Below are 26,554 nucleotides of genomic sequence, written 5' to 3'. Positions count from 1 at the left end.
AGTTTACAAAAGTTAACAAAAGTTTACAAATGTTAACAAATGTTTACAAAGGTTTACAAAAGTTTACAAATGTTTACAAAGGTTTACAAAAGTTTACAAATGTTTACAAAAGTTTACAAAAGTTTACAAAAGTTTACAAAAATTTACAAGAGTTTACAAAAGTTTACAAATGTTTACAAAAGTTTACAAAGTTTACAAAAGTTTACAAATGTTTACAAGAGTTTACAAAAGTTTACAAAAGTTAACAAAAGTTTACAAATGTTTACAAATGTTTACAAAGGTTTACAAAAGTTAACAAATGTTTACAAAAGTTTGCAAAGGTTTACAAATGTTTACAAAAGTTTACAAAAGTTTACAAAAGTTTACACATGTTTACAAAAGTTTACACATGTTTACAAAAGTTTACACATGTTTACAAATGTTTACAAAAAATTGCATTGGATTCCTGAATTGCGCTGTTAAGTACAGCAAAATACCGTGCTGTACAGCAACTATACAGTAAAATATCATAGTACAGTTAAAATTTTATGGTGACAATTTCAAGCGATTCGGTCTTCTGTCGGCGTGCACGTATATGTAAATTCTGCAGTTGGTGCACCATGCATTTCTTGGTGCCAACTTCACAACATGGTTGCCAAACAGATGACAAACAGACAAACAGACACGCTCAAAACTATATCTCCATTTTTCATGGAGATAATGAGAATCGAAGTTTGGATGTGCGTTTGCGACCTCCATCAGGAGAGTTCTGACTGGCTCACTTTGCACTATAGCTAGTGAACCAGTCAGCATATTGCCCTGATGAAACGTTTTATCTCTTGTTAGATATGTGGTTGTGAATAAAGAACTTTGCCATTCAGTCATTCACCAACCCGATGAAAATATTCGCAAATGTGAACAAATCCTTGTCTACGTATGCTACCAGCTTCTGAATCTTGTCAAATATCAGTAAATAGGTTATGTATAATTTTTCATTTCTTCTCACCGGAGTTTGACGTCTCTCTTGCGGATCTGTTCTATCCGTGCGTCTGCCTCAGACCTCCAGTCGGTGATGGGAGACATGAACTCCTTTAAGGAAGCGTCGTCCACAAGGAAACGGATCTCGCTCGGAGGTCGCTCCAAGTTTATCCGGATGCTGCCCACGGTGTCGTCGAAATCTTTGATCAGGAGGGAGTCGTTAGAGCTGTACCACATCTTAAGGGTAATAACATGTTGCTCTTCTAGCCTTGTTAATAATAATAATACTATTGTTACATATGATAAGACTAAGTTATCTCCAAATGTCTGGCGCCCTTTAAGAGCGAGCTTAATAGTATATTTTACGCCCGTTTTACAAGAATTCCCAGAATTGCACAGGAATGTATGGAATCCGTCCGCCCGCCTGTCACTCTATACCTTCTTTAGCACGGTCTGGCATCCCAGCACCCAGGTCGATGACAGATGACCTACTTAAGTGGTTTCCGATTTCGTACTGGTGGGAGTGTGTCAGGGAGTTCTCAGGGCACCGAATCTAGTATTCTAGCTTTAAAAAGGGTTTTCAACCTACCCCAGTTGATCTATTATCTCAAGAACGTGCTGAACATCATGCCTCCCACCAACAAAACCTCTGTTGACTCAAAAAACTTGGCAGAGGCCTCTCTGATTTCTAAGTGCGATTTGAACAAATATTATGGCAGAACTATAAGTGCTACGTTGATACTTTCCTTACATGACAGTAAGATCAACCCAGACACCTTCGCTATGGCAATAATTTTTAATCGCCACACTTTTTCCAATTGTGACCGTAGCATAGTAAGGCTACCTCTCGAATGTCTATCTCCAGTTCATAAATGAAGAAGAAAAATCATTCATTGACAATAGCACTAGGTCATGGTCTACCAAAGCAAATGTTTATTCTTCAGAAGCCTCTTGAAATTCATGATTTATTTGTACAAGTTTGACTTAAACAAATGTTAACACGTTGCATGCTACGATTAAAATGATGATATATGCTAATGATGTAATACGACGTCACACAGCTTTACGTCATCCGATTCAAGTACTTTCTCTCTAGCTGGACTTGATTTCCATCGTGACTTCACGCCTCACCTGACTGCTGACCTCACGTTTGACGTTTTGGTTGGGCTTCGCTGAAGAGCCTGTATAGTGGAAATCATTCAAACAAGAAAATTGCAAGAAATGAGTGTTTACAATATGAATAGCGATGGGCGTTTACGATGGCGATATAGATTCTATTTTCTGAGCATAAGTCTTTTCAGATTCTATAAGATCCAAATATGTCAACATTAGCCCATATTGAGATTGAATATTCATGTAGGCCGCTATCTCCACGTCCAGCGCCATCTTGATGTTCATGAGCTCCTGGTACTCCACGGTGTGCTGCGTCATCTCCAGCTTCATCTTCTCGATCTGCTGCTCCAGCTCGCCGATCGCCAGCTTGTACTCCTCAATCTCCTTCAGACGGCGGGCCTCTGTCTCCGCGATGTTCGTCTCCAGGGACCCGGTCTAGTAAAGAAGACACATAATTTTTTTTATTTTCTCTCTGATTTCATACTACAGTGGACTGAAAACACAATAAACACACAAACACAAAAAAGGTTCGTTTTTAATCTATGAAATTCGCTGCTCGATCTGTCAAATAGCTCTGTTGCAGGGAGGTCACCGCCCGAGTGGAATGTTGCTGGAATGCTACGGTCACCGTGCCCGTAGAGGGTGTAGCCCCGGCCGGGCGTTGAAGTCACAAATTTGTCCCGGTGGACTACGAAAACTGGGAGGTACCTCTCGGTGATCCCATGATAAGCTTCGGCGTCTATTTGTCAACGGGTCACGGGCTTATTTGAACTCCGAGTTAAAATCAACCCGGAGCTCGGCCGTGCCAAAAATAGCCCGGTAGTCACAGAGTGTTCCCAGGGGCCACGCCCGAAATTGCACATAAACAAACTGTTAACTACCCATTGGGGCCCCTTTGCCCAATTGTGACCGTAGCATAACCAAGGTAAGGCGATGACCCAACCTTGTTCTTGAGTGCCTCTGTCTCGGTGACGATAGACTGAAGCATCCTCTTCAGGTTGGTCAGCTCGGACCGGGCGGAGACCAGAGCCTCGTTATCCAGCTCCCGCTGCTGGGCCAACTCGCTGAACTGGAAAAAAAAGAAAACAATACCAACGTTAGATTTGCTTTGTTTTGTTTTGAAATATTTGTTATGAGTTATGACTGAATATTGGACTAAAGGCATTTTTCCTACCGTTCAAGAGGACGAGAATCATAACTCGTCTGGCTATATGCATTATACACAACAATGTTCATGCAACTCGAATATTACGTCAATATTTAGCCAGAGTCCTTCTTTATAGAAAAAGAAAACAGATAGTGTGAGATAACAATGTTGACAAATAAGTAGTATACAAGGAAGTATATTTACAATTGTACTTTGGAATAGTGCCAATAATTAGGATATCGCTTTATATATGTGAGGTACGGTATAACATATCTTTTTTTCTCACTTTTCATGGTCCTACGGCGTCAATTCGTCACCAGGTCCTGGGGTAATATTCTAACTACGAGTTAAATACATCTGAGGACCCGGACATGCGCCAAAATAGCCCGATAGCCGCAGGGTGTCCAACGGGGCTAGCTAGGGGTCACGCCCGAAAGTAAAAAAGAAAAAAAAAACTCCGAAAACTCCCCGGTGGGGACCCTTTTTCTGATTGTGATCACAGTATTGGTAATGGTCTCACCTTGAGCTTGTACTTGGCCTCGTCCTCCTCCCTGTTGGCCCGTCCCATGATCTCGTACTGCATGCGGATCTCACGCAGAGTCTCGCTCAGGTCAGGTCCAGTGATGATCTCAACAATGGCCACGGTCTGGTTCAACTGGTACTGCACCTTACGCGTCTCCTATAATGGTGCAAAACTTACATGGTAAGGATATCTGATTATCGTTGTGAGTGTATAGAAGTATGTACTGTATTGTATAAAGATAATACATTGTCTACAGCCGAAATGTATCGGGAGGTGATGCCCGCGGATTCGAAAAATTGATTGACAAGTTGAGTGTACTGTCTGTCTACGTTTAAGAAACAAAGTCTTCAATGGCTGTTTATTATTTCTTTCGTCTTCGAAAGTTGCATCATCATTAGACATTGTATGTCTTCTATCTACAGCGTCAAGCTTTTCAGTTCAAAAAGTTCCATAATTCTTTATTGTTTATCTGAAGCACAAATACAATTCCGGGATGGTTCTAACGTGACGAAGACATGGATAGCAAAGTCTTTTATTCAAAACCAAATATTTAACAAGAGCCGACGTTTCGATGGCCGTCTACCATCTTCATCAAGGTAATTCTGACTGGTTCACTGTGCACTGAAGCAAAGTGTTACTGCTAACAATGCAGTCCCAAACGTAAAGTATTGTCACATACATAGTCAGGGCACAGTGAACCAGTAAGAATTGCCCTAAAGAAGATGACAGACGATCATCGAAACGTCGGCTCTTGATAAATATGTGGCTGTAAATACAGATCTTTGCTATACAGTCATTCACCAACCTGATGAAAGTATTCACGGTGACAAGGACATGCCTACCTCATCATAGACCCTCTTGAGGAACGCAATCTCCTCCTGCGCGGTGGTCAGCTTGTTTTCCACCCCAACACGCTCCACAGTCGCTGCATCAACCTCCTGAAAAAACAGTTTGCACAAATTGCTGTCACTTTGAACAACTGTATACGTAACATTCCATTATACAGACAAAGAGAATAAAAGATTCAAGAGGATTCTATAGCGGGACCGTGTCTCAAATGCTGCAGAGTCAAACAAAACATCGGTCTGTACGACCGTAAGACCCCCTAACCACAGTAAAGAAAAAAAAAAAAAACTGAAGTGGCGTGGCCATGTATCACGGTCATCGGAACTAGCCAAAACTACCGTGCGAGAAACCGTCCAGGGAGGAAGAAAGAGAAGTAGGCAACGACAAACAATGGATGATAGTATCAGGGAATGGACTGGTCGAAAGCCGAGAAGATTGGAGAAAACTGGTTGTCAGATCTTCTGCGGTGCCCCGTTGCAACAGTTAAGAGATAAGATACGTAGCAGAACTCAATAGGTACTCCAGAAATACAAGATCACACTAAACATCTGGATATCTCCGCCATGGCATATCAGGAATATGGAGATTTAGCGGAAAGAGAAGACCCACCGTTTTGACCGTTGCCAGTTCTGTCCGCATGGCCTCAGTCGTAGCAGTCTCGGTCTCGCACCTGTCAAGTAATCACATCGATAAAATGTTCTTTTCACGTCAATTTGTTTGAGCCCTAATGACATAATATTGAGTCTGAAACTGTCATAGTCAATTAAAACGATCAGTACATTCCAGTTTCTAGTCAGGAGCTATGTTCAATAATATTCCTAAACCTACGGTATGGAGTGAAACATGAAAGAGGAACCTGTGGACTTACTTGGCCTGCCATTCCTGAGTCCGTGCCTGCCAGCTGGCGCTCTCGACGTCCAACTGAGCCTTCTCCTGAGTCAGCTGGTCCACCAGCGCCCTCAGCTCTGTCAGCTCCGTCTCGTACAGCTCCGCGATGTCGGTCTCCTCCCGCGCCTCCTGGATCCTGATCTGGGTCGTCAGCTTGGTGTTCCGTTCCTGCAGGGAGCGCACCTTCTCGATGTAGTTGGCGAAGCGGTCGTTCAGGACCACCAGCTCCCTCTTCTCACTGCTGCGGGTCGCCCTGGCGTCAGCGAGGGTCTGCATCGCTCCTTCGGTCGGGATGGCGGGGGCGACAACAGGCTTTGCACCGCCGACGTCCGCTCGTGCTGCCTTGCTAGCCATGGCGTTTCCTTAGAGCTTCGAGTTTGTCTTGATTTTGGAACTGGCTTCTGAGCACGACACTCGAGGCGTTGTCAGTACCGGTGCTAGAGCATGTACCCGGTACACAACTTCGTCACACAGTTTTAACTTTAATCACATAGTCACTTGCTGTCAATCTCTTCGGCTCACGATGCTTGCCATTGGTTAACAACGCTGTTCCAGATTATAGAAACACCAGATAGTTTACTGGGTTCAACCAAGTTTACAGAGGACATATCAGGCCCCAAAGTGTCAACACGTCACAGGTTCGCGACCTTTCGTTACCACCCTATGGCTTCATATAGCCATATGGTTATAAAGTGTAGAACTGATTCATAAGTAAAGTGGCATTGTATCGCAAATGATTTTACTCAATTAAGGAAGGACCTCTAATTTTAAGTAGATTCTTGAATCAATTTCAATTAGATAGTTTTTTTAAATGACATGTAATCAGTTATCTGTAATTAATGTAAATATTGAATGTTGTTATGTTGTTATCGTCAATGCATGTATTGTTATTTTGATGTTGTATTGTATGATGTTAAGAAGTCCAGGAAGACTAGTGGTGTGCCTTAGGGCACACCACTAATGAATTTTCTTCAATAAAGACAAAGACAAAGACATATAGAAAGTTATGCGTGAACTGCTGATGAGCTGAAGAGTATGTAGGGCAATCAAATGTTTGAGGGAAAACAAGCTTGTATCTCGTCAGTGAAGACTATGCTCCAAAAGTGCTCCGTATCTATTTGTTACCAGAGCCTATTTCGTATATAACGTAATGTAGTGACATTTTATTTGCATGCATTGAATTCCATCGTCATTTTGTTTTCAAGACTACGTTGAGTAGGATAGGATCCAAACGGAATGCGATGAGTGAAAATATTACAGGTCTTTAGTATTTAGGGCAACAAAATGTTTGATATGAGTCAAGGCAACACCCATTTTACACTTATATCTGTACCAACAGTTCTTTTGAGAACCAGTTGTATTATGTACGCAGCTATTGATTGGCAATTAAAGAAGTGCGAAAATGAAATGTTCATCATCGTTGTAAAAACTTATCAAACATTGGTTTGGGGAGCTGTGTCAGGAAAAACAGGCGTAATGTAAATGGACGGGTAATGATGTCCTTTATCCTTTCTCTTCCAGTGAGACCTAAATACCATCTTTCATATTTCATGACCTGTTAGGCTGTAGTTAGAGGGAACGTCAAGGCAGCATTCCACATCGCTGCTAACCAGGGGTCATCCGCTAGTCAACGTCTACGCAGAATTTCTTTTCGCTCCATCTTGGTAATGACATGTCCATATATAAGGCATTAGTTCTTGATGTTCCTTGTCCTATTCGTGCGCTGTCATGTATGAATCAGTAGATGTGCCTGGTTGGACATGGACTAAGTGACTGACAGCTGATGCTTACATAGTTGATCTTGAAATAACCAACTATCCGAAAAAGAACAGTCTAGCTGCAGAGTAATATCTCTGGCAGAAGTTTTCAGTAAAAGGCAGCAGTGCGCCAAAACCTCTTCATTGGTGGCCTTAGACTAGCCACAAAAGATAAGAAGAAGCTACGGTCGAATCAAGTCAAACCAAAATGAGCGTCGTAACGACTCAACCGAAAACGAGCGAGGCGATTCGTAGCTTTGTGAGATCCTCTCTGGCCGACAGAGGCGAAGCCGAATCGTTCAAGGCAAGAACACGGTCCATCAGAGCGGGCAATGTCATCACATCGCTGGGAGGGGCGGGCGGCGCGCTGCAGACCATGGCCGGCGCACGCAAGGCCCGGTCCCAAGAGAAAGAGGAACTGTCCTCCCTGAACAACCGCTTCGCCTCCTACATCCAGAATATGCGCTCCCTCCAACAACGCAACTCCGCACTGGAGGCTCAGGTTCTGAAGCTACAGGCGACTGAGACGACGGCACACACGAAGGCGCTGTTTGAGAAGGAGACCAAAGACCTGCGGAAGCTGGTCGACGAGCTGTCCGAAGACAAGGCCAAGATGGTGCTGGAGAGGAACAAATGGAGGGATCAGGCTGAGGAGTACAAGAAAAAGTAAGATTGTTTTGGCACAAGCTCCGATTTATTCAGTAAGGCCTGTCTTGTAAGCGTAATATTTCCATGGAAGAAAAGTAATATGGTAAGTGCTGGGTGTAAAAAACGCTCACTACCTGAGTGTACAGGTGGCAAGAGAAGGTGTCGAGTAGTTAAAATGATTATGTCCATCTGTGTTATCAACTATATACTGAATGTTTGCTGACTGTCTGTTGCTACACAGGTGGGAGGATGAGGCGGCCTGGCATGCCGAGCTGAATACTGAGGTTGCAAAGCTCAATAAAGTAAGTCCTATGCTAACATGTCAGGTCGATACCCAATAAAATCATGGATCTGATTCTTGTGCTTACCATGTTTGGAATGTCTTACTGTACAATATTCCTCCTGTTTATCTGCAAAGCATAGATAGGAAGGAGTTATCTACTTGACATTGTTTTCTTCCTCTAGGACCTGTATGCTGTTACACTGATACGTGTGGACCTCCAGAATAAACTTGCTACTATGCAGGAAGAGATCGATTTCATGGTGACGGTTCACAAGCAGGTACGTGTCAATTTTATAATGCTGATGTTAGTGTTGCTTCAGGCCACGAAGTACCAACAAACGCCATGCCAAAATATTAATTACTTACTAATAGTTAAACTACTTACACTTAGCTACGTTCCACAAGGTTGGCGACCTCGTTGCGACCTCGCCGCGACCGAGCGAGTTGACGAAATTATTGTGTATAAAAGGGATCTTTTTACGCTTTGTGTGTTTTGTTGTCTTTTCAGCCATACTTTTACATTATGCATAATACTCCAGTTAAAAAGGCAAGAGTAACACAAATCCATATAAGGGTACAGCGAGGTCGAAGCGCGTTCGCCGTTTGGTAGAATGGGGGCCTAACCGGGTAGAACAATGAGCTATCTATGCCTTGGATATGTCATAAATCTGGATATTCCCATGAGTTCCTAATTGTGAATTGCAGGAACTGAAACAACTTCAAGACCAGTTGAACCAGAGCCTGTCCATTGTTGCCGTGGAGCAGACCCAGGAAGCTGGACCAGATGTCATCGCCGAGTTGTACGACCTGCGGCAGATCTACGAAAACTTCTGCCGGGACATTCAGGAGGAAGCAGAGGCCAAGTACAAGGAGAAGGTGAAACACAAAAATCTGGATGCTGTGTTGCCATGCATCGGTATCATTGATATTTGTTTCGATGCCTACGTAATGTTTGCTGTGATGAAGCCAAGAGAATTGCTGGTCAGAAAAAAAATGTGGCAGTTTTGTAACAAAATGTAGCAGGTTTGTCAGTATTGATTCAAAGAATGGAAGTATAAGATAAAGGTATGCCCTTTTTAAGGCCGTATGAGCAGTGGGTTAACGTTGTTACCCACTGTTTCTAGGGCAGGGTTGAAAGGCAAAGTCCGACGCCCTCCTTTCACCGAATTTTACCTCCTTAACTGTCCGGAGTCAGGTACCCATTTTTACACCTGGGTAGAAATTGGAAAGTTGTGAAAAGTGCCAAACACCTTAATCGCCACGCCAACACGATGTCATTGAAATGAAAGTATACCATCAGTGAATGTACATCACTAGCAACTAACTTGAGAGACACTCTTCCTGTTTGTGTTTCCCCACAGTTCACCGAGCTTGAGCTCGAACGGGAGAGGGACAGCAAGACGATGCTGGCCGCCAGGGGTGAACTCATTACCTCCCGTAAGGAGTTGTCTGAGCTGCGAGGCCAGCTCAACACCGTCATGACCAGCACTGAGACCCTGCAAAGCCAGGTAAAGTTTCTCTCCGAGCAGAGGTTGATGGGGAAGATTGTGACCTTCTTATCATATGCCCTAAGAACTCCCCAACATGTATTTTCTCTACCAATCAATAGATTTACTTAAAATAGGGGCACGGGGAGGGACTTCAGCACATTTCTTAAAGAACTACACCTCCCCTAGCCCTTTAAGGCATCGACATGCGGCAGAGGTTGCTTAGGAGTTCGAATAAAAGACTATCATAAGAATGTCACAATCGCCCCCCAAAACCTCTGCTCGGAAAGAAAAACTGAGGTAGAAATTTAATGTTTTACGGAGTAGTAAATCTTCACATGGGCCATAATGAGAAGTGGAGAACGCAAACACTCATCTTTTTTTCTACGTTGACATCAGAAAATGTTTATGCAACACGTAAATCCACCAAGTGAAATAGAAACACAACTCTGAAGGACATCAAAGTCTTTCACATTGTAGACATAGTTGAAAAGTTTGTGAATCTTTGACTTTTGTTTGCAGAGCTCGTCATCTTCATCTACCGGTGTCCAACAAATAACGATGACCACCCAGAGGGGAATGTTCTAGTACTGAACATGCTGCAGACCAATGTTACTCCCACACAACGAGAAGGTTTGTGCTTGAATATCAAAGGTGCTTAATGTAATATTTTAGCAGAAAAGGGCAAATGCATACCTTCAAAGAGTGAATTAAGGTAATGTTGTTTACACATATAGCATCGACGATACAACATATATCATACCCAAAACTATCAATACCCAAAACGTCTATATCACTTCTCATCGTATAAACTGTCTTATTCATTTACTTTCTCGTCCCATCGCAGGTCATTCTGATCCTTGAACCATTGAGCATCACCGGAGCAGTGGGATGTCTACACTGTGTGCTGAGTCCAACAGCTGCATGTGACAGATGTTGAACATCAAAGCAATGCTAATCGAACGACTCTTCATTATTAGGCAACTCGACCGCATCATTACAAACAGCTCTTGTCTTCGCCATGATCGGTCATAAGAAAAGCGGAGGCAAGTAATTCAGAAAGTATCAAAGATACGTAAATCAAGCATTGTATTCGCAGCTTCACATGCTTACAAGCATTACACGAACCAACTTTAAAGGTTGAGATATATGAATAATTTACCGATCAGCGAATATGTAATCAAAGCTATTTGGTCTGGACAGGTGTCTGTTTTACAATTTGTTTGTTTCAGTTTCACTGTTTTGTTGATCACTACTAAATCAGCCAGTCAACCGACATTGATAATCTGTACCATATTTTACCCAGAGACCGGTATTCAACTGGAAAAATAACAGGACAACTATGTCACGATATACTTCAAATGTTTTGTATGTTATTTTGTGCCTGTCATTGTGCGATTGCTTTGTCAATTGAAGAATGAAACTAAAAAAATATTGAACAAATTACAGCTGCAATGACTTGAATTCTAGATGATTTCTTGATAATTTCATGATTAGAAGAGCCAGACAAAACTATTCCTACATAATGAAAAGTATGAACATATCCAACAATAAGGTTTAAATTCAAAATCAAAATTGGAACATTGACGTAGTTTTTAGTCGACAACCAGAAAACCTGTTCTCCATCATGTGATCACAAAGCGTATGGTAAGCTTTATCCCAACAAACTTAACTTCGAATTCATTTATCTATTTCACCAGTAGATACACTGATCAGGTCCCCTGATCTGTGTTTTTTTTCAGTTGTCCATGGATACATACACTGATAGGTTGCATAATCCATTAGAATGTAAAAATTTAAAACTCAGCACCAGTGCTAATGCTCACAAAGTCAGAGTAGATGTTGTTGATTTACGTTATGTTTGATGTTCAAAGCGTTTCATATGCAAAGTATTAAGATCCTAATAGTATAATAAAACATACCGAGAACGAAAGTATTCATTTCGTCTTGAACATGTGAACGTCTTTAAAAAATAGTATTAAGTAAACTACTGTTATGTGGGTTGTAGGGTTCAAACAGAAGACATACTAAGTATGTCCTTGATTAAACATTTACTCAGTGTATGATTTCAGACATCTTGACTAATTATCTGATGCCATACCAGTCGTATGCTATGGTCACAAACCGACCGGGCAGTTTGCGGGAACGAAAAGTATGATTACCCGAAACGTTTAAGAATGGTAATTAGAATAATCTATGACTACATATCGATGTAGACCTTATTTCGTTACCGCAAAAAGCCCGGCCGGGCCCCGGTTGCAAATGTAACCATATTATTACTTTCGGACATCTTTGAGGTCTGTAGGAAGATAACACGAAGGCATTATAATCAGGAAGGACAGCGGCCTGAAACATTATAATGAAATCATGTTACGTTTTACGTCAAAGTTACTGAGGTGTTCAGACATTGTCTAAAGGTATGTTCTGAACAGCTGCTTTGGGGGCGAACAGTCTTCAAGCCAGTAAAAACAATTACTGTTACAGTATATCATTTTTTTGGGTATCTACTGAGTCAGGCAAGTGGTAACCGGCAGTCACGTAGTTATGCCTAATGCCATGTCTAGTAGTTAATTTATAACCATTTCGCAACTATCGATTTGAAAGAACATTTTGGTTGCGTGAAAACTGGGACGGATCCACTGGTACCGTTATGCCCCATGCATATTGCTCTTGGCAACTTTTTCAAAATTTGAAGCTTGGTGTGCAAGTGTGCACAGCGATCTAGCAACATGAGCGGTCCGAGTTTATTATTGATACATTACGTACATGTAATTCTTAAGATTCCCAGGCATCGTGTCGAATTCAAGACTGTGTCCACATCAAACATTTACCTGCCCTACATACTATGATACTGGCACTTAAAGAGCGTAAATTCCCCCACGTTTCCTTCCGTTGAGGCGTTGTACAGGATTTTGCAGAATCTTAAGACATAAATCAAAGATTCAAAATATACTGCGGAGAAGAATATGAACGAATAAGGTTTGTTCCAGTGTAAAATGTTTGCGCAGAATTTCCGCAGTGGTGCGGAAACTACCTCAAACATTTGATTACCCCAAATAACAGAACTTATATGTCAACGGTGTGCCCTTTACATTGCATTTGTTTCATACTGCGAACCCAACCCTTTGATACCTCCCATACTCCAATTACGGATAACGATATTTAAACATTATAAAACAGAAACATCTATTCAGCACTTTTATGAAGGTGAGGCATCCAGGAACGAATGATAAAAAATTTATTGTTCACTGATGAAGGATGCTGTACGAACATATGAAACGTCTGTTATTTCTCAGATAACGTTTCCAGTGGTATATATTGAATTAACCATAACATAAATTTAACATTTGGTACCATAACACACTACTTTACCTTTGTTTTCCAGTTACTCGTATGACCCTTCCTACAAAGTATTAAAAATACGTCCGTACAGCAATGAACGCCTACAGTACCCCGGAATTACTTATCATGTCAAGGTCTTAAAGTACCCTAATAGACAGCAATGCTGTAGAGGATTACAACTCTCTGGTTCCTAAAGGCATGACCTCTTCAACTTCCCGAAGCTTCGGAGGCCAGAGGTAAAGGTTCATGGAGAGGTTACAGCCATAAATTAATTCTAAATTCATTGCAGACGTAGATACATCTTTTTTAATCTGATAAGTTCATAAATGGAAGGCTGCGACCATCATTTACATTGGCTATTTGATTGCCCCACATATCTGGGTTCCGGAATGCCCCGCACATCGTCCTAGTCAGCTCTTGACCGGACATCATTAGTCAATGACATCTGTCTGCATTTTAGGCCATTTCTGGTGGCTTCTTCAACACTTATATGCACAGGGACCCTCCCGTATCCCTGTACACAACACCTCACCAATGAAGCGCCTTCCTGACTGAGTGATTGACAGAGGGTGGTTACACTGATGAACTTAAACAAATATGGACGGCTTAAAAGGCTTTAACCGCACGCTGGTATAGCTCAGAACCCACCGCCTACGGCTCTCTGGTAAGAACGTCCAGGTTCTGACAAGCAGTTCTCCTCCAAGCCTGTTCGAAGCTCCCACCAGGATAGCATAGCCGCTCAGGTGTCACGAACGACCGTTGTAACCACTCAGTATTCTTCCTCCAGCAGCGGGGGCTCGTTTTCGACCATGCAAGCTTCCGAAGGCGCGCTGCAAACTCTCAGCGACGCCAGGATGACCCGCGCCAGCGAGAAGAAAGAGCTCGGCATCCTCAACGACCGCTTTGCTACCTACATCGACAGGGTGCGAGCCCTGAACGAGAGCAACGCCACCCTGGAGGTTCAGCTGCAGGCCGCCCAGGTCAAAGCCGCTCCCGTCGACAAGGCAAAGTTCGAGGAGATGCTGAAGGAGCTGCGGACTAAGGTGGACGAGCTGTCGAAGGAGAAGGCCCAGGTGGAGGTGGAGAGGAACAGCTGGCAGACACAGGCGGAGGAGTGGCAGGGAAAGTACGTTATATCATTGCTTTCAAATTCATTACTTTCAATTAACTACGCAATTCTCTTAGCATTTCAAGGTTTCAACAAAACGTTTCTTTCTTTCTTCATTGCATTGGTTGGTAGCTAGGGCGTTGGTTGGTTGGTTGGTTGGTTGGTTGGTTGGTTGGTCAATCGGTGGGTCGGTCGGTCTGTTGGTCAGTCGGTCGGTTATTCAGCATGGTCCACACGTTACACACGTTACTAAGCATGGTCCACATGTTTTGTTATAGGTGCGAGGACCAGATATCAGTGCGCTCAGAGCTGAAGGCTGACATCGAGAAGCACAAGATGGTAAGCTTCGTCCCCTTACTACGTCAGATTTGTCTAATCCTTGATTACTTAATTAGAATGTTATGCAACGTAGAAGTATGACTGAAAAGACAGCAAAACGCACCAAGCGCAAAAAAGTTCGTTTTTATTCGTTTTTTAATGAAATTCGTTGAGCGCTGAGGTTGCATAGAGCGCGCAGGGAGAGCGCCGTCCTAGAGGAATGGGGTATAAAGAACGTTTTACTTTACTACCCTGAAATAATCCATACTGTTTCAGGAACTGGAAGTCATCACAGCGGCGCGTGTGGGCTTCGAGAGCAGGCTGGTGGTCGCACAGGAAGAGATTGAGTTTGTGAGGAAGACTCACTCGGAGGTAAGCTAGTCTATCTGTTTGTCATACCAATCATTTAGTTAGCAAGTTAAGTAATGTTGACTCGCTCATATTGATATCCTCCGGCAACCCCAAAACTGATGCAAGCGTGTGAATAAAAAAGTTTTGCAAATAATTTTTCCTTCATCATGAAATAGCTAAGTGGTCAGGAAGGTTGAACAAATGGCTAAACACACAGAGTATGGTATACCATACAATAGATTCTTATCTTTTATTCTTTCAGATCTTGTTTTTTTAATTTGGTATTGACTTTGGCTTTCTACGACATTAGTATCATTTCCTGATTATGATTTGTAATTTACGGGCACAAGATCGGTGAAATGATAGGATTGTAACTTTGGCTTTCTACGACATTAGTATCATTTCCTGATTATGATTTGCAATTTACGGGCACAAGATCGGTGAAATGATAGGATTGTAACTTCATGGGTTCTGGGACCAACACCCTGTATGTACTCTACCCCACAATAACGCTTTATAAATATGGGCACATTTTACAGGAAATGACAGTTCTGCAGGAAGAGTTGGCTCTGACTGTGACTAAGATAAAGTCTCAGCAGCCGGTGATGACGGGACCAGATCTCAGCGACACCCTGAAGGAGATCCGTGAACAGTACGAGACGATCGGGCAGGCTAACAAGCAAGATGCCGAAGCCAAGTACAAGGAGAAGGTAAAAAAAGATAAGGCTAATCCAGAACGTTTGTGCTTGAAAAAGATTCTCTTTTCAGGAGACAGCTTAGTAGTTGTATAAATACAAAGAACGTCTGAAGAATCCCTAATTGATAGCTTCAAACGACGCTGGGACCCACGTGTGGACATGCAAAGGTTAGATGGGGCAAGTTGCCACTTAATGTACAAAAGTCGTGCAGTATGACCAGCCACTGTTAAGGACCTACGAGGCTGATGTGATATGTAGAGGGCCAATTACGCAAGCTTTATGCAGATAAATATGTCTAATGGTAAAAACGCCATCTAAAATGACCGATTGTTTCTACTATCTAGTTTTGAATACTTAAATTCATACCTTATATAACCGTATAACCATATCTATGGAATGTTGCCACTTGTCTTTGCTGCTATATGTGACAGTTTGCGGAGATAGCCCTGCTACGGGAGAAAGACAGCGAGGCTCTTGCAGCTGCCAGGACAGAAGTGGCTGGATTCCAAAAGAAGCTCAGCACCATAAGGGCCGAGTCCGAGGCTATCAGGAGCAAGGTGAGTGTGTGATGCTGTCAACATAAGTGTTGTGAGGTAGCCTGTGGACGTTTCAACATTTTTTTGGACATAAACAGTCATACTTTCTTCTACATGACCTCTGATCTCCGAACACACGTGGGCACAAACAATTTCTCTTGTGTATATAGTGTATCTATAAAAGTGATCAAATGTCTCAACGATGTTTAAACTGGATTATAAGACTGATTACATTGTATTCAAACTAGTGATGTGTAAATTGCCATTAGTTGTATATTTCTGCCTGTCTCTAAACTATTGACTCTCCAATATCTGCTTTTCTGCCTTAGAGTTAGTGTTAGGTACTCTATCATTTGCCAATATATACTCATCCCATGTTCTCTTGTATTCCTGACAGAACGGTGCTTTAGAAGACAGCCTAAAGCTGACAGAGGCCCGCATGCTGAAGGAGGTTGAAGGATACAGGCAGGCCATCGGGAAACGGGAGGCGCAGATCGAGAAGATGAAGCTGGAGATGGCCCAGAATCTCACCAACTACCAGGAGCTGATGAACGTCAAACTGGCGCTCGACATTGAAATAGCAGCTTACAGGAAGCTGTTGGAAGGGGAGGAGATGAGGTAAACAGGCAATTTTCATGGATGACATCAACTCCAAATTGAATGCTAAAACAGAAAAAGATGGCGAGGAAAACAAGATGGCGAAAAATAAGATGGCCAAATTAGACACCATAATCATTGTAAAAAGAGTCGAAGAGACAAATATGGTATAACAACCAACAGGTCTTTTATTCCTGTATTCAATAAAGTGAAACTTCTAGAATTACAATTAAGGCTACAACACGACATATTTCCCATTTTGGAAAGACATATTGACCATCTCTGAATGGGATTCTTTTTCAAAATCAGGTGGAAATTGATGAGCGCGCTGATATCATCCATGTACTTCCTGTGACCTGATGCTTGATACATTTATCTTCTGTGGATAGACAAGCCCCAAAGCTCTGTCTAACCCTGTCAAAACATATCATGCAAATTAAAGTAAAACTGTTACCTCCAGTTACTTCAAGCTGAAAAAAAAGTAAACCAACACCTCTCTTATTGCTGCCTACATGAAACTGTAAGAGAAAAAACCAATAGCACTCGTGGCTGTACATTTATACCACGATTCCATTTTTTTATTTTCTTTATCTTGACTTCTTATCTGCACGTAGTTCATATCTCTGCTTCGATTGGTAATTTGTTGACCGATTCAAATGGGGGGGGGGTGCAGCAGATAAAGAAAAGTACATGATTTAAACCTTTTCACGTTGTCATCACCACCAAAACTGACATACGCAATAATGAAGCAACTTTGCTCGTGAGTGTCACAGTGAACTTTAGTACGAGAAATCAGTCTACAATTTAACAACATAATATTTATTTCTCTTTATTATCTCTACATAGGTTGTTCGGACATTAGCCCAGATTCCCCAGCCGGGCCAGGCGGCACAGCAGGCACAGCCGGTACCCTAGAAACGACGGCATGTGAGAATGTTACGACGCAAAAGATGATTTCATAGCAAGCTTCTGATATAGTCCCGTGGTATCAAAATCATAGATCTTCATTAGACGTTCTTCTGTCCATACAGTGCATGTTTAGACGGATACCAGTGTTAATCTGGTACAATAGAGACTGAAGCAAAAACTACTCGATCACGATAAAAAGAAGACATCGTGCTTTTGAGTGAAGTTGCGTATACAATACAATGAGAAGCAGCTGGGTAAACAAACAACTACGGAGTGAATGATAGATGTGCCACGTCCACGTGTTTGTCACGTTATCACATCTCTGCACTCTCGCTCTGATACTTATGTAACGTTAGTGTTTGTATTGATTTCAGCAAATATAAAAGCAACGAACGTAATAAAAGAAATAAAATTGAATTGAATGTCTGTTTTTTTTCTACAAAACGTAGATTCTGTGTCCTCTTTAACAAAATATCAGACAGTGTCCAGGACAGGGACACACAGACAAATATAAAGTTCCATGTGAATTTTGAAAAGAAGGATGTGTATAGGAGTCATTTATAAATGTACTTTCTTCTTACTAAACAATGACAGGAAATATGCCCCAAGACTTGAAGCGATTCTTTTTCACTTTATTCTGCATTTTCATAATCAAATAAATGTAGACATCTACATGTATAAGCTGTGGCCTCTCAGCCAACAATGACGTCATTAGGCATGTCTATATCCACGACCATCGGTCCGTCTCCAGGTGTCAGGGAGAAGGTTTTGGTGGCCGCCACCTGACCGTGGAACCTGACTTTGACCTCGTAGTTGCCATGGAAACCGCGGAAGTCGAACTCCTGTCCAGCTAGCGTCGTGGTGCCGTGCTGCAGGGACTGGTTGGTGCGCCAGTCGGTGAAGACTAGCTGCCGCCAGCGGCGACCGGCCTCGTTGAGCTGTAGCGACAAAGATTTAGAAGAGCATTAAGTAAAACCGTACGGTCAAGGAAAATTACTTTACTTCAACTATACCAAGTGTAGCCATACGTTGAATACGAAAGCATGTCAAGATACATTGACATTCATCGTATGTGGCAACTATCTTTTATGTAGAGAGCTTAACGTTTCGACCCGAAGACAGTTAGACTAGGACGGCGCTCTCAGCGCGCTCTCACGGCGACCTCAATTTGGCCAGATTGCCGTGAGATCGCCGAGAGCGCGGCGAGAGCGCCGTGGGAGCGCGGAGGGAGCGCGGTGAGAGCGCCATGCGCGCCATGCGCGCCGTCACCTGGCGATGGTTTTGAACATGTCCAAAACAGTCACCGTGAGCGCGCCGAGGATGGCGATGGGATCAAAGGGCCGCAGCGAGCGGTCAATGATCACAGCAAGCGCTCAGCGAGGATTGAATGGTCTTAACTGTAGTTCAAACAAATTTCATGCTTGAAGTGGTGTATCTTGAATTTTTGGCAATTTTGTAGTCAAATCATAGTTTTGTTCATGGGTAATACAAATTGACGAAAACTACAAGTACTTGCTTCCATTCAAATTAATTCCTTCCAATTTGTATTGTCAGTGGTTCAAAAAGTGTTTCAAACGTCTGTGATTTACGTTGCTATAATAACGAAAAATGATAAAACATATTTATTGCAAACAGTTTACATGACAGCCAACACAGAAAAACAACAAAAAGTTGAACATGTATATAACTTAAGACACACACTGAGCGACCGTGCAGGGACCAAAATCGAATCTGTTTTCCCCTTGATTTTATCATTCAAATATGTCGCAAGAGGTAAAGGTATGACTGAGAAGACAACAAAGCACACAAAAATGCAAAAAAATGTTCGTTCGCTCGTGAGAGCGCCGTCCAAGTGGAATGGGGGTCTTAAAAAGCTGCTGTTCACAGTTATCATGACATGTCACGTCTATTGAGTCCTAAGAGTGGCTTCCCAGATTATAACAGTAATCTTTTATTGGTCTGTAAACATTTTGACATTTTAAGGTTTTATGAGGACTTCCACGATATGTTAGATGCATTGTTTTGAACTGGACCTCAGCTCAACGTAATCTCTACTGGCAATAGCAGTTTCAGGATTACCAAAATTCGCACTGCCAAAGGATGACCACATTTGACATTTGAAGGCTTATGTTGACATCAATGATATGTTAGATACATCATTTTGTACTGAACCTCAACGTTATCTCCACTGGCAATTGCAGTTAAAGGATCGCCAAAATTCGCAATGCCAAAGGAGGACCACAGAAGGATTCCTTCTACGGCCGGGTGGCTGAAGGCGACCCGCAAGGCGTCCTCGTAACCCGCCGCCCTCTCCAACTCGTCTAGCTCGGCTACGGTCATCTCCGTTACCCAGATGGGCAGGCCGGCAGTGGCCAAAAGGTCCAAGCGACTCTGTAAAGGAAAAAATTGAGTCTTGTAAACTCAGTTTATGATCTCAAATGTGTACATTAATCATTTTAGATGATAAATTGTATTTGCTGTATATTTGGAAGATAAATTTTGACGTCAATATGAAAATACCTAAAAGGCAATCGTTGGTGTATATGTTGATAAGTATTCTCTAAATCCTTTGCAAGGTGAAGGAAAATTTCCAAAGGTTATGACATCGAAACAGTACCTTAAGAAGGACGGGGTCTGGTCGGCTTTTGAAGTGTCCCTGAGCTCCGATCGCGTCGACTGGAGCTCCGTTAGCGAGGAACTCCTCAGCCTGGTGCACGTAGGCCTGTGGAAAACACAATGATGACCATCGTTTATCTCTTGCATGCAAACCCAGGCTTTACAATTTCTTTTGAATGTATATACACATATTCTATCTCTCCTTCACCTTCTGCAACATGTCGTACCGGATCTGCGGGTTTCCCGTTTTCTCCACGAAGAAGTTTCCGTGAAGCATCTCGTTGTTGATGTCCCAATGTTACAACCTGGCACAGCGTGAGGAAAGAGAATATTTCCCACAAATCGATTATTATAATACTTTATAATGAGCTTTGTGGCAAATTCTCAAGTGTCTGATCTTGATGCTAGATTTGAGAAGATGGTTGCAAAAGCTTCGTTTCTTCAAAATACAATTATGCGAAATAGCACCAGAACGTCTTAGTTTATCCGGATCCCGTCTCCCTAAAATAGATTAAGACCTTTGATTAAGACTGATGTACAATGCAGTGTTTTGCGAAGCTGAGGTTGGTTGGGAAGATGGTGCCCTTTTTATCAAATCGTGAAGATTATGACATATTTCCGAGAGTAGGGTTTTCTGTTAAGTGTTCTCAGAAGGTTGAATTAGTTCAATAATGCTTGTGTGTGGTAGGCTTCCTTCTATCTAGGGGGGTGAGGATATCACTATCTAGGTATCATGGCCCTGGACCACGTCATGTGTGGCTTGTAAATCCTGACCTAGCATGGCAAGTCCCGTTCATATTAAGGACATATGCAGGTAGAATGGTTCTGGGGCTTAATGGTACTTAGTGATACTTGTGTGTATTGTGAAATGATTCAAATAAAAGGGTTTACCTCCCAGCATACCGACCCACAACGTCATCAACCCGTTTCCAGCACTTCTGCTCCAGCTCTGACCCGGCGTACGCCGGCAGCCAGGTAGGGACATGGGTGTCCCCGGTTCCCCAGAACACATTGTGCCCGCGAATCGGTATCCTGGTCAGGCAATGGTTGAAAAAAGATCAGCAAAAGCAACCATAAACAAGTGTACCATACATTTGCATATTATTGTTCACAATCCCTGTTTATGCCTCAGTCACATTTGAACCAGTGCCCGTAAGGGGTGTAGCCCCCTAAAGCCATAAATGTGTCCCGGTGAAGAAGGGAACTTCTCGGTGCTCTCACGATTACCTTATGGCGTCTATTTGTTACCAGGTCCCGGGGTTATTTAAACTCTGAGTTTACGAAAATAATCCCGACCGCTAGGGGTTACGCCCGATTGTGCCAAAAACAGCCCGTAAACTATTCGCGGCGTGGCCCTTTTTTCCAATTGTGACCGTAGCAATAAGCAAGTTTTCAAAAAAATGGAAAAGTAAATAGTGAACTTACTCTCAAACTTTTTTTTTAACGGAAACGGTGATCTTAATTGCTATAAGTTCATTAAGATTTCACATTGTAAGAATGTATACGCAAAGACATGCTATTGTTTACACGAGTACATATCCATGCCACTACAGTATAGGATTACAACTCACCCTCGACTTTCAAGCAGTGCGATCGTTGGATCTGCCCAGTCGAACGTCAACTGTCCCTAAGACGAAACAAAGAATCAATATGAACAACGGTCATAGTTTGCATGACAATCGAGTTGATATAACTTGAGTGTTGTCATTATAAATTCAGCAAAACTTCAGAAGTGATGATATCATTTGCATCTTCGTGATCGGAACTATTTCTCACATCCACACTTTTAACAGGTATCTTGCTTGCAATAGTGTTCACACCTTCTAATGAATTCAGCTCAAAAAACAAGCCCTGGTCGGAGTTAATGCGTTCAAGCACCTACATATGATAAGGAATAACATACTTCATTCCTTTCATTTTGCTTCCATTTGAGCTGGTTGGCCAGAACGGCCCACTCGAAGTTGTTGAAGAAGAAGTCTGTGTAGTGACTGTTGCTTGGCATCTGCTTGGCGTGGACGACCGACCCAAAGGCAAAGTGGGATCGGGTCTGAGCTACCTGCCAAGCAAATATACAAAACAAACTTTCTCATTAATTATCTTTGCCGAGTACCATAGTACTCGGGGTAGATTATGTTTTCGGTTGAGCCAGCTGTTTGGTGGGTCTGTATGTATGTCAAGAGCATAACTCAAGAAACCTTTGATGAATCTTTATGATTTTTGCTAGGTGTGTATTGGTTGTGCAAAGGAAGGTCAAGTTCAAAAATGGTTTACCTTGCGTTTTTCAACAGTACTGCAGCAGACTTTTAATTTTTGTGCGTTTGTATGTAGGCGAAAAAAGTGACGGAAACGTTGATGGATCTTTATGATATTTTGCAGGTGTGTAGATGTTGTGGTAACAGAGATCAAGTTTAAAAATGGTTCTCCTGGCATTTTCCGTCGGTACTGCAGTGGGCTTTGTGTGGATGTGTATTTTCTTGTGGACAACATAACTCAAGAAGCTGTTGATGGATCTGTATGATATTTAGTGGATGGGTAGGGTTTACGGAAAGGAAGGTCAAGTTCGATAATGGGCCTTCTAGCAAGTACCTAAGGTACTGCAGCGGAGCTTCAAAATTAAGTGGCATATTTTCTGAAAGTGCTATGGTCATGGTATTTGTGTGGTAGATAGTTCATGCCACAAGAAGTAAGTTCTGTAAGTTTGGGCCCCCTAGCGGCTTGTTTAGAACTGCAGTGGGTGTTTTGTTTTGACATTCGGACACGTATTACTTGAGAAGGGGTGAAGAGATTGTCGTGAAGTTTTGTATGTAGAGAGCTTAGATGGTGCTTTACACAATCGATGTCTAATTTTAGAAAACAGGAGCTAATCTGCATGATTAGTAAGGATAATTGTAAATCCTTTACATTCCATAACGGAGCGTGTGACAGTATTCCCGAAACAGGCCAGCAGAAGGCCTTGCCTAGAAGTGTAAATAAACAGATGGTGTACATAAATAAACAAATGGGGCAGTCTCACTACAATTCAAACAGATGTGTGGGTGTGGTTTTTTTTAAAGTGTTCAGTTTCTGCATTTTTGTCAAACACACGGTTGGAGACATAACGGAAAGGGAACAAAATAGAAAGCCTTACAAAACACCTAAAAACATGTGAATAACCAGCCGGACAAACTCCTCTGCTCAGAGAGTACACTGCTAGGTATTACCTAGCACCGTATGGAAAAGTAACATGTACTATGTCTTGCAAAATGTGTACGATATGGAATAAAGATTTATTCTATTCATATATATTGACTGTACCATCTAATTATAACTTTAATTTTTTTTGATGACCAGTTATAACATATATCAGCACACTATACACATATACTAGTCCTGTACCACCAAATGAGTTTTATCCCTATCTACACTGGACTCATCCCCCCCCCCCCCCCCCCCCCCCATCATAACTTTCAAACGGTATGGTGTATGATCAAGTTTGCAGGGGTTGATAAGCATGTAAATATTAATCACTCTCCACAATACGCCTTGATTATTTGGCGAAGATAATGTGTTCGTGGAACTCTAGTTCTAATTGGTTTGCATAATAATAATTTGATCATATCAATAATCACGATCTGCATACGAAAAAAACATGACGATCCGTCAACCACTTCTTGATTTATTCTATTCTCTTTCAAATTTTTCAGTTTTAAAAAAAGCCAGGGGGGGTGCTCTACATAAACACCAATTACTCTTGGCCCAAAGAGCTATCTACCACTCAAAAATCACGACAAGGGCATATCCAGAACACCAGATATCAAAGCCGACAGTTCCGCAGCAGTATCTTAATACGTCACTAGGGCCCCCCTATCTTTAGTAGTTTCTTGGTCTCATCACCTACATGCCAAATATTAAACAATCCATCCAGACCTACTTGAGTCATGCTGTTTACACACATATGTACACAGGCTACAAAAAAAACCCAAAAACAACATAACCTTCTTGACGTTATAACACAAGTTTCTACATCCACCTTACGGCGCTTCAATAGAGACCACTTAATGTATCTTTGACACTTGTTTTTGAAGATGACTCTATTCATCGTAACTTACCTCTACTGTGATGTCATGCGCGTTCGGTGTGTTGATCCTACGATACAAAAAAATACCACAGTCAGCCAGGTTTTATCCACCATACTTTTTGCTGCTGCCTAAGCTTACCATCTCATCAATTGGAATACAACATCCATTCAAATCTAGGCATAGAGTATCTAGGTGTTTAACCCTATCCAGACTAGGGGGGGGGGGCTAAAAGTTCCCGCGTCAACTTTGACATCGTATTACTGCCAAACGATGTATGCAAGGACTACCATGGTGACTTTTCCTAAAAAAAATTTGGCAGCAATTTTGTTATAATGGTTTTAAGTTTATCATTTTTCATGTTGCCCTGGCGACGGGTTTCTGACAGGCATTTTATGCAAAAATCACTAATTTTTTTGAAAAAAAAAAGATATTTCTCAGGTTTTCTTGCACAACTACACTAGTTTTCATACATGTATAACATCATATGTAATTAGATGTAACTTTCATGATTTAATATTCATGATTTATACTAATTTGATGACGTTATCAGTCAAAATCCAAGATGGCGGACTATATCACTATTTAAGGTATCAGCAGGCTTTTTCGCCATTAAAATCGTCAATACCTGACATTTTCTTTACCAGAAACATTAAAATGAACATTTCTAGTCTATTTCAGTGTCGTTTGGAGTCATAAAGGATTTTCAAAATTTTCAAAATGCCCGATCCAAGATGCCAGATCCGTCATATTGCCGTCAACGTACTTACCATTAACGTCGTATGCCTTTGCATACCTTAAATCGAATAATACAAACTGTTTTGTTTAATACCTTTAGATATGACTACTTAGCCAATAAAATCACATCGATGACGTCGTAATTACGACATATAACGTCATAACGTCACCAAAATTACAGGAATTTATAAGACTTGACGTGACCATCACTCCCTGCAAATATGTCGATGATACATCATACCGTTCGGAAATTATGACGGGGGGGGGGGGGCGAATGTGCCCCAATTAAGTCCCAATTAGCATTATTTGCACTTCATTACTTACATCTCTGTCCAAGCTACCTGCATACTAAATATGGAAATCTAACATTCCTCTGTTCAGTTATTCTCCTTAGAAGATTTTCACAATAACGCCCATGCAGTTCCAGTATAAGCTGCCAGGGGCCCAAACCTTAACCACTTCTTCATTACATCACAAGCTATCTGACACAAACAATCAAGACCATAGGTCAAAAGATAGAAAAAGTTCTGCTGCAGTACCAATGTCACTTACCAGGGGGCCCAAAATAGACCTTGAATTTTGGCTTCTCAACACCCGCCCATATACCGAATATCATCGTAATTCCATCATATCAAGAGGTACTTGAGTTATGCTGCTTACAGTAGTCCGGAAACACGCACAGACACACCCAAAACTACATCTCTAAATGTTTACAAAAATTTACACAAGTTTACAAAAGTTTACAAATGTTTACAAAAGTTAACACAAGTTTACAAAAGTTTACAAATGTTAACGAAAGTTCAAAATGTTTACACAAGTTTACAACTGTTTACACAAGTTTACAAAAGTTTACACAAGTTTACAAAAGTTTACAAAAGTTTACAAATGTTAACGAAAGTTTACAAAAGTTTACAAAAGTTTACAAAGGTTTACAAATGTTTACAAAAGTTTACAAATGTTTACAAAAGTTTACAAAAGTTTACAAAAGTTTACAAAAGTTTACAAAAGTTTACAAATGTTTACAAAAGTTTAAAAAAGTTTATAAAAGTTCACAAAAGTTTACAAATGTTTACAAAAGTTTACAAAAGTTTACATAAGTTTACAAATGTTAACAAAAGTTTACAAAAGTTTACAAAAGTTTACAAAAGTTTACAAATGTTTACAAAAGTTTTCAAAAGTTTACAAATGTTTACAAAAGTTTACAAAAGTTTACAAATGTTTACAAAAGTTTACAAAAGTTAACAAATGTTTAAAGAAGTTTACAAATGTTAACAAAAGTTAACAAAAGTTTACAAAAGTTTACAAATGTTTACAACTGTTAACAACTGTTAACAACTGTTTACAAATGTTTATAAATGATGACAGGTCACCATTAATTGCATTGGATTCCTGAGTTGCGCCGTTAAGTACAGCAAAATACCGTGCTATACAGCAACTATACAGTAAAATATCATAGTACAGTTAAAATTTTATGGTGACAATTTCAAGCGATTCGGTCTTCTGTCGGCGTGCACGTATATGTAAATTCTGCAGTTGATGCACCATGCATTTCTTGGTGCCAACTTCACAACATGGTTGCCAAACAGATGACAAACAGACAAACAGACACGCTCAAAACTATATCTCCATTTTTTATG

General features: G+C 41.4%; 2 protein-coding genes across 2 annotated transcripts; one reads left to right on the top strand and one right to left on the bottom strand.

The window, feature by feature from the left end:
• Nucleotides 1–1,739: 1,739 nt before the first annotated feature.
• Nucleotides 1,740–6,048, bottom strand: LOC136427930 (non-neuronal cytoplasmic intermediate filament protein-like). Its single transcript, XM_066417162.1, has 6 exons — nt 5,455–6,048; nt 5,196–5,256; nt 4,583–4,678; nt 3,738–3,896; nt 3,014–3,139; nt 1,740–2,505 (listed from the first exon to the last, which is right to left on the bottom strand). The coding sequence occupies exons 1-6, from the start codon at nt 5,826–5,828 to the stop codon at nt 2,212–2,214; spliced, it is 1,110 nt and encodes a 369-aa protein (XP_066273259.1). The 5' UTR covers nt 5,829–6,048; the 3' UTR covers nt 1,740–2,211.
• A 1,376-nt stretch (nt 6,049–7,424) lies between these two features.
• On the top strand, nt 7,425–17,925 carry LOC136426910 (vimentin-like). The gene is made up of 13 exons (XM_066415630.1): nt 7,425–7,897; nt 8,121–8,181; nt 8,345–8,440; nt 8,868–9,038; nt 9,524–9,670; nt 10,174–10,282; nt 13,670–14,117; nt 14,378–14,438; nt 14,694–14,789; nt 15,308–15,478; nt 15,898–16,023; nt 16,400–16,620; nt 17,446–17,925. The coding sequence occupies exons 1-13, from the start codon at nt 7,440–7,442 to the stop codon at nt 17,459–17,461; spliced, it is 2,181 nt and encodes a 726-aa protein (XP_066271727.1). The 5' UTR covers nt 7,425–7,439; the 3' UTR covers nt 17,462–17,925.
• Nucleotides 17,926–26,554: the final 8,629 nt, after the last annotated feature.

This window comes from Branchiostoma lanceolatum, chromosome 2, assembly GCF_035083965.1.
Source record: "Branchiostoma lanceolatum isolate klBraLanc5 chromosome 2, klBraLanc5.hap2, whole genome shotgun sequence".
Taxonomy (NCBI): Eukaryota; Metazoa; Chordata; class Leptocardii; order Amphioxiformes; family Branchiostomatidae; genus Branchiostoma; species Branchiostoma lanceolatum.
Note: the sequence above shows the minus strand (reverse complement) of the source record. Positions and strands in the feature narration are given on the sequence as shown.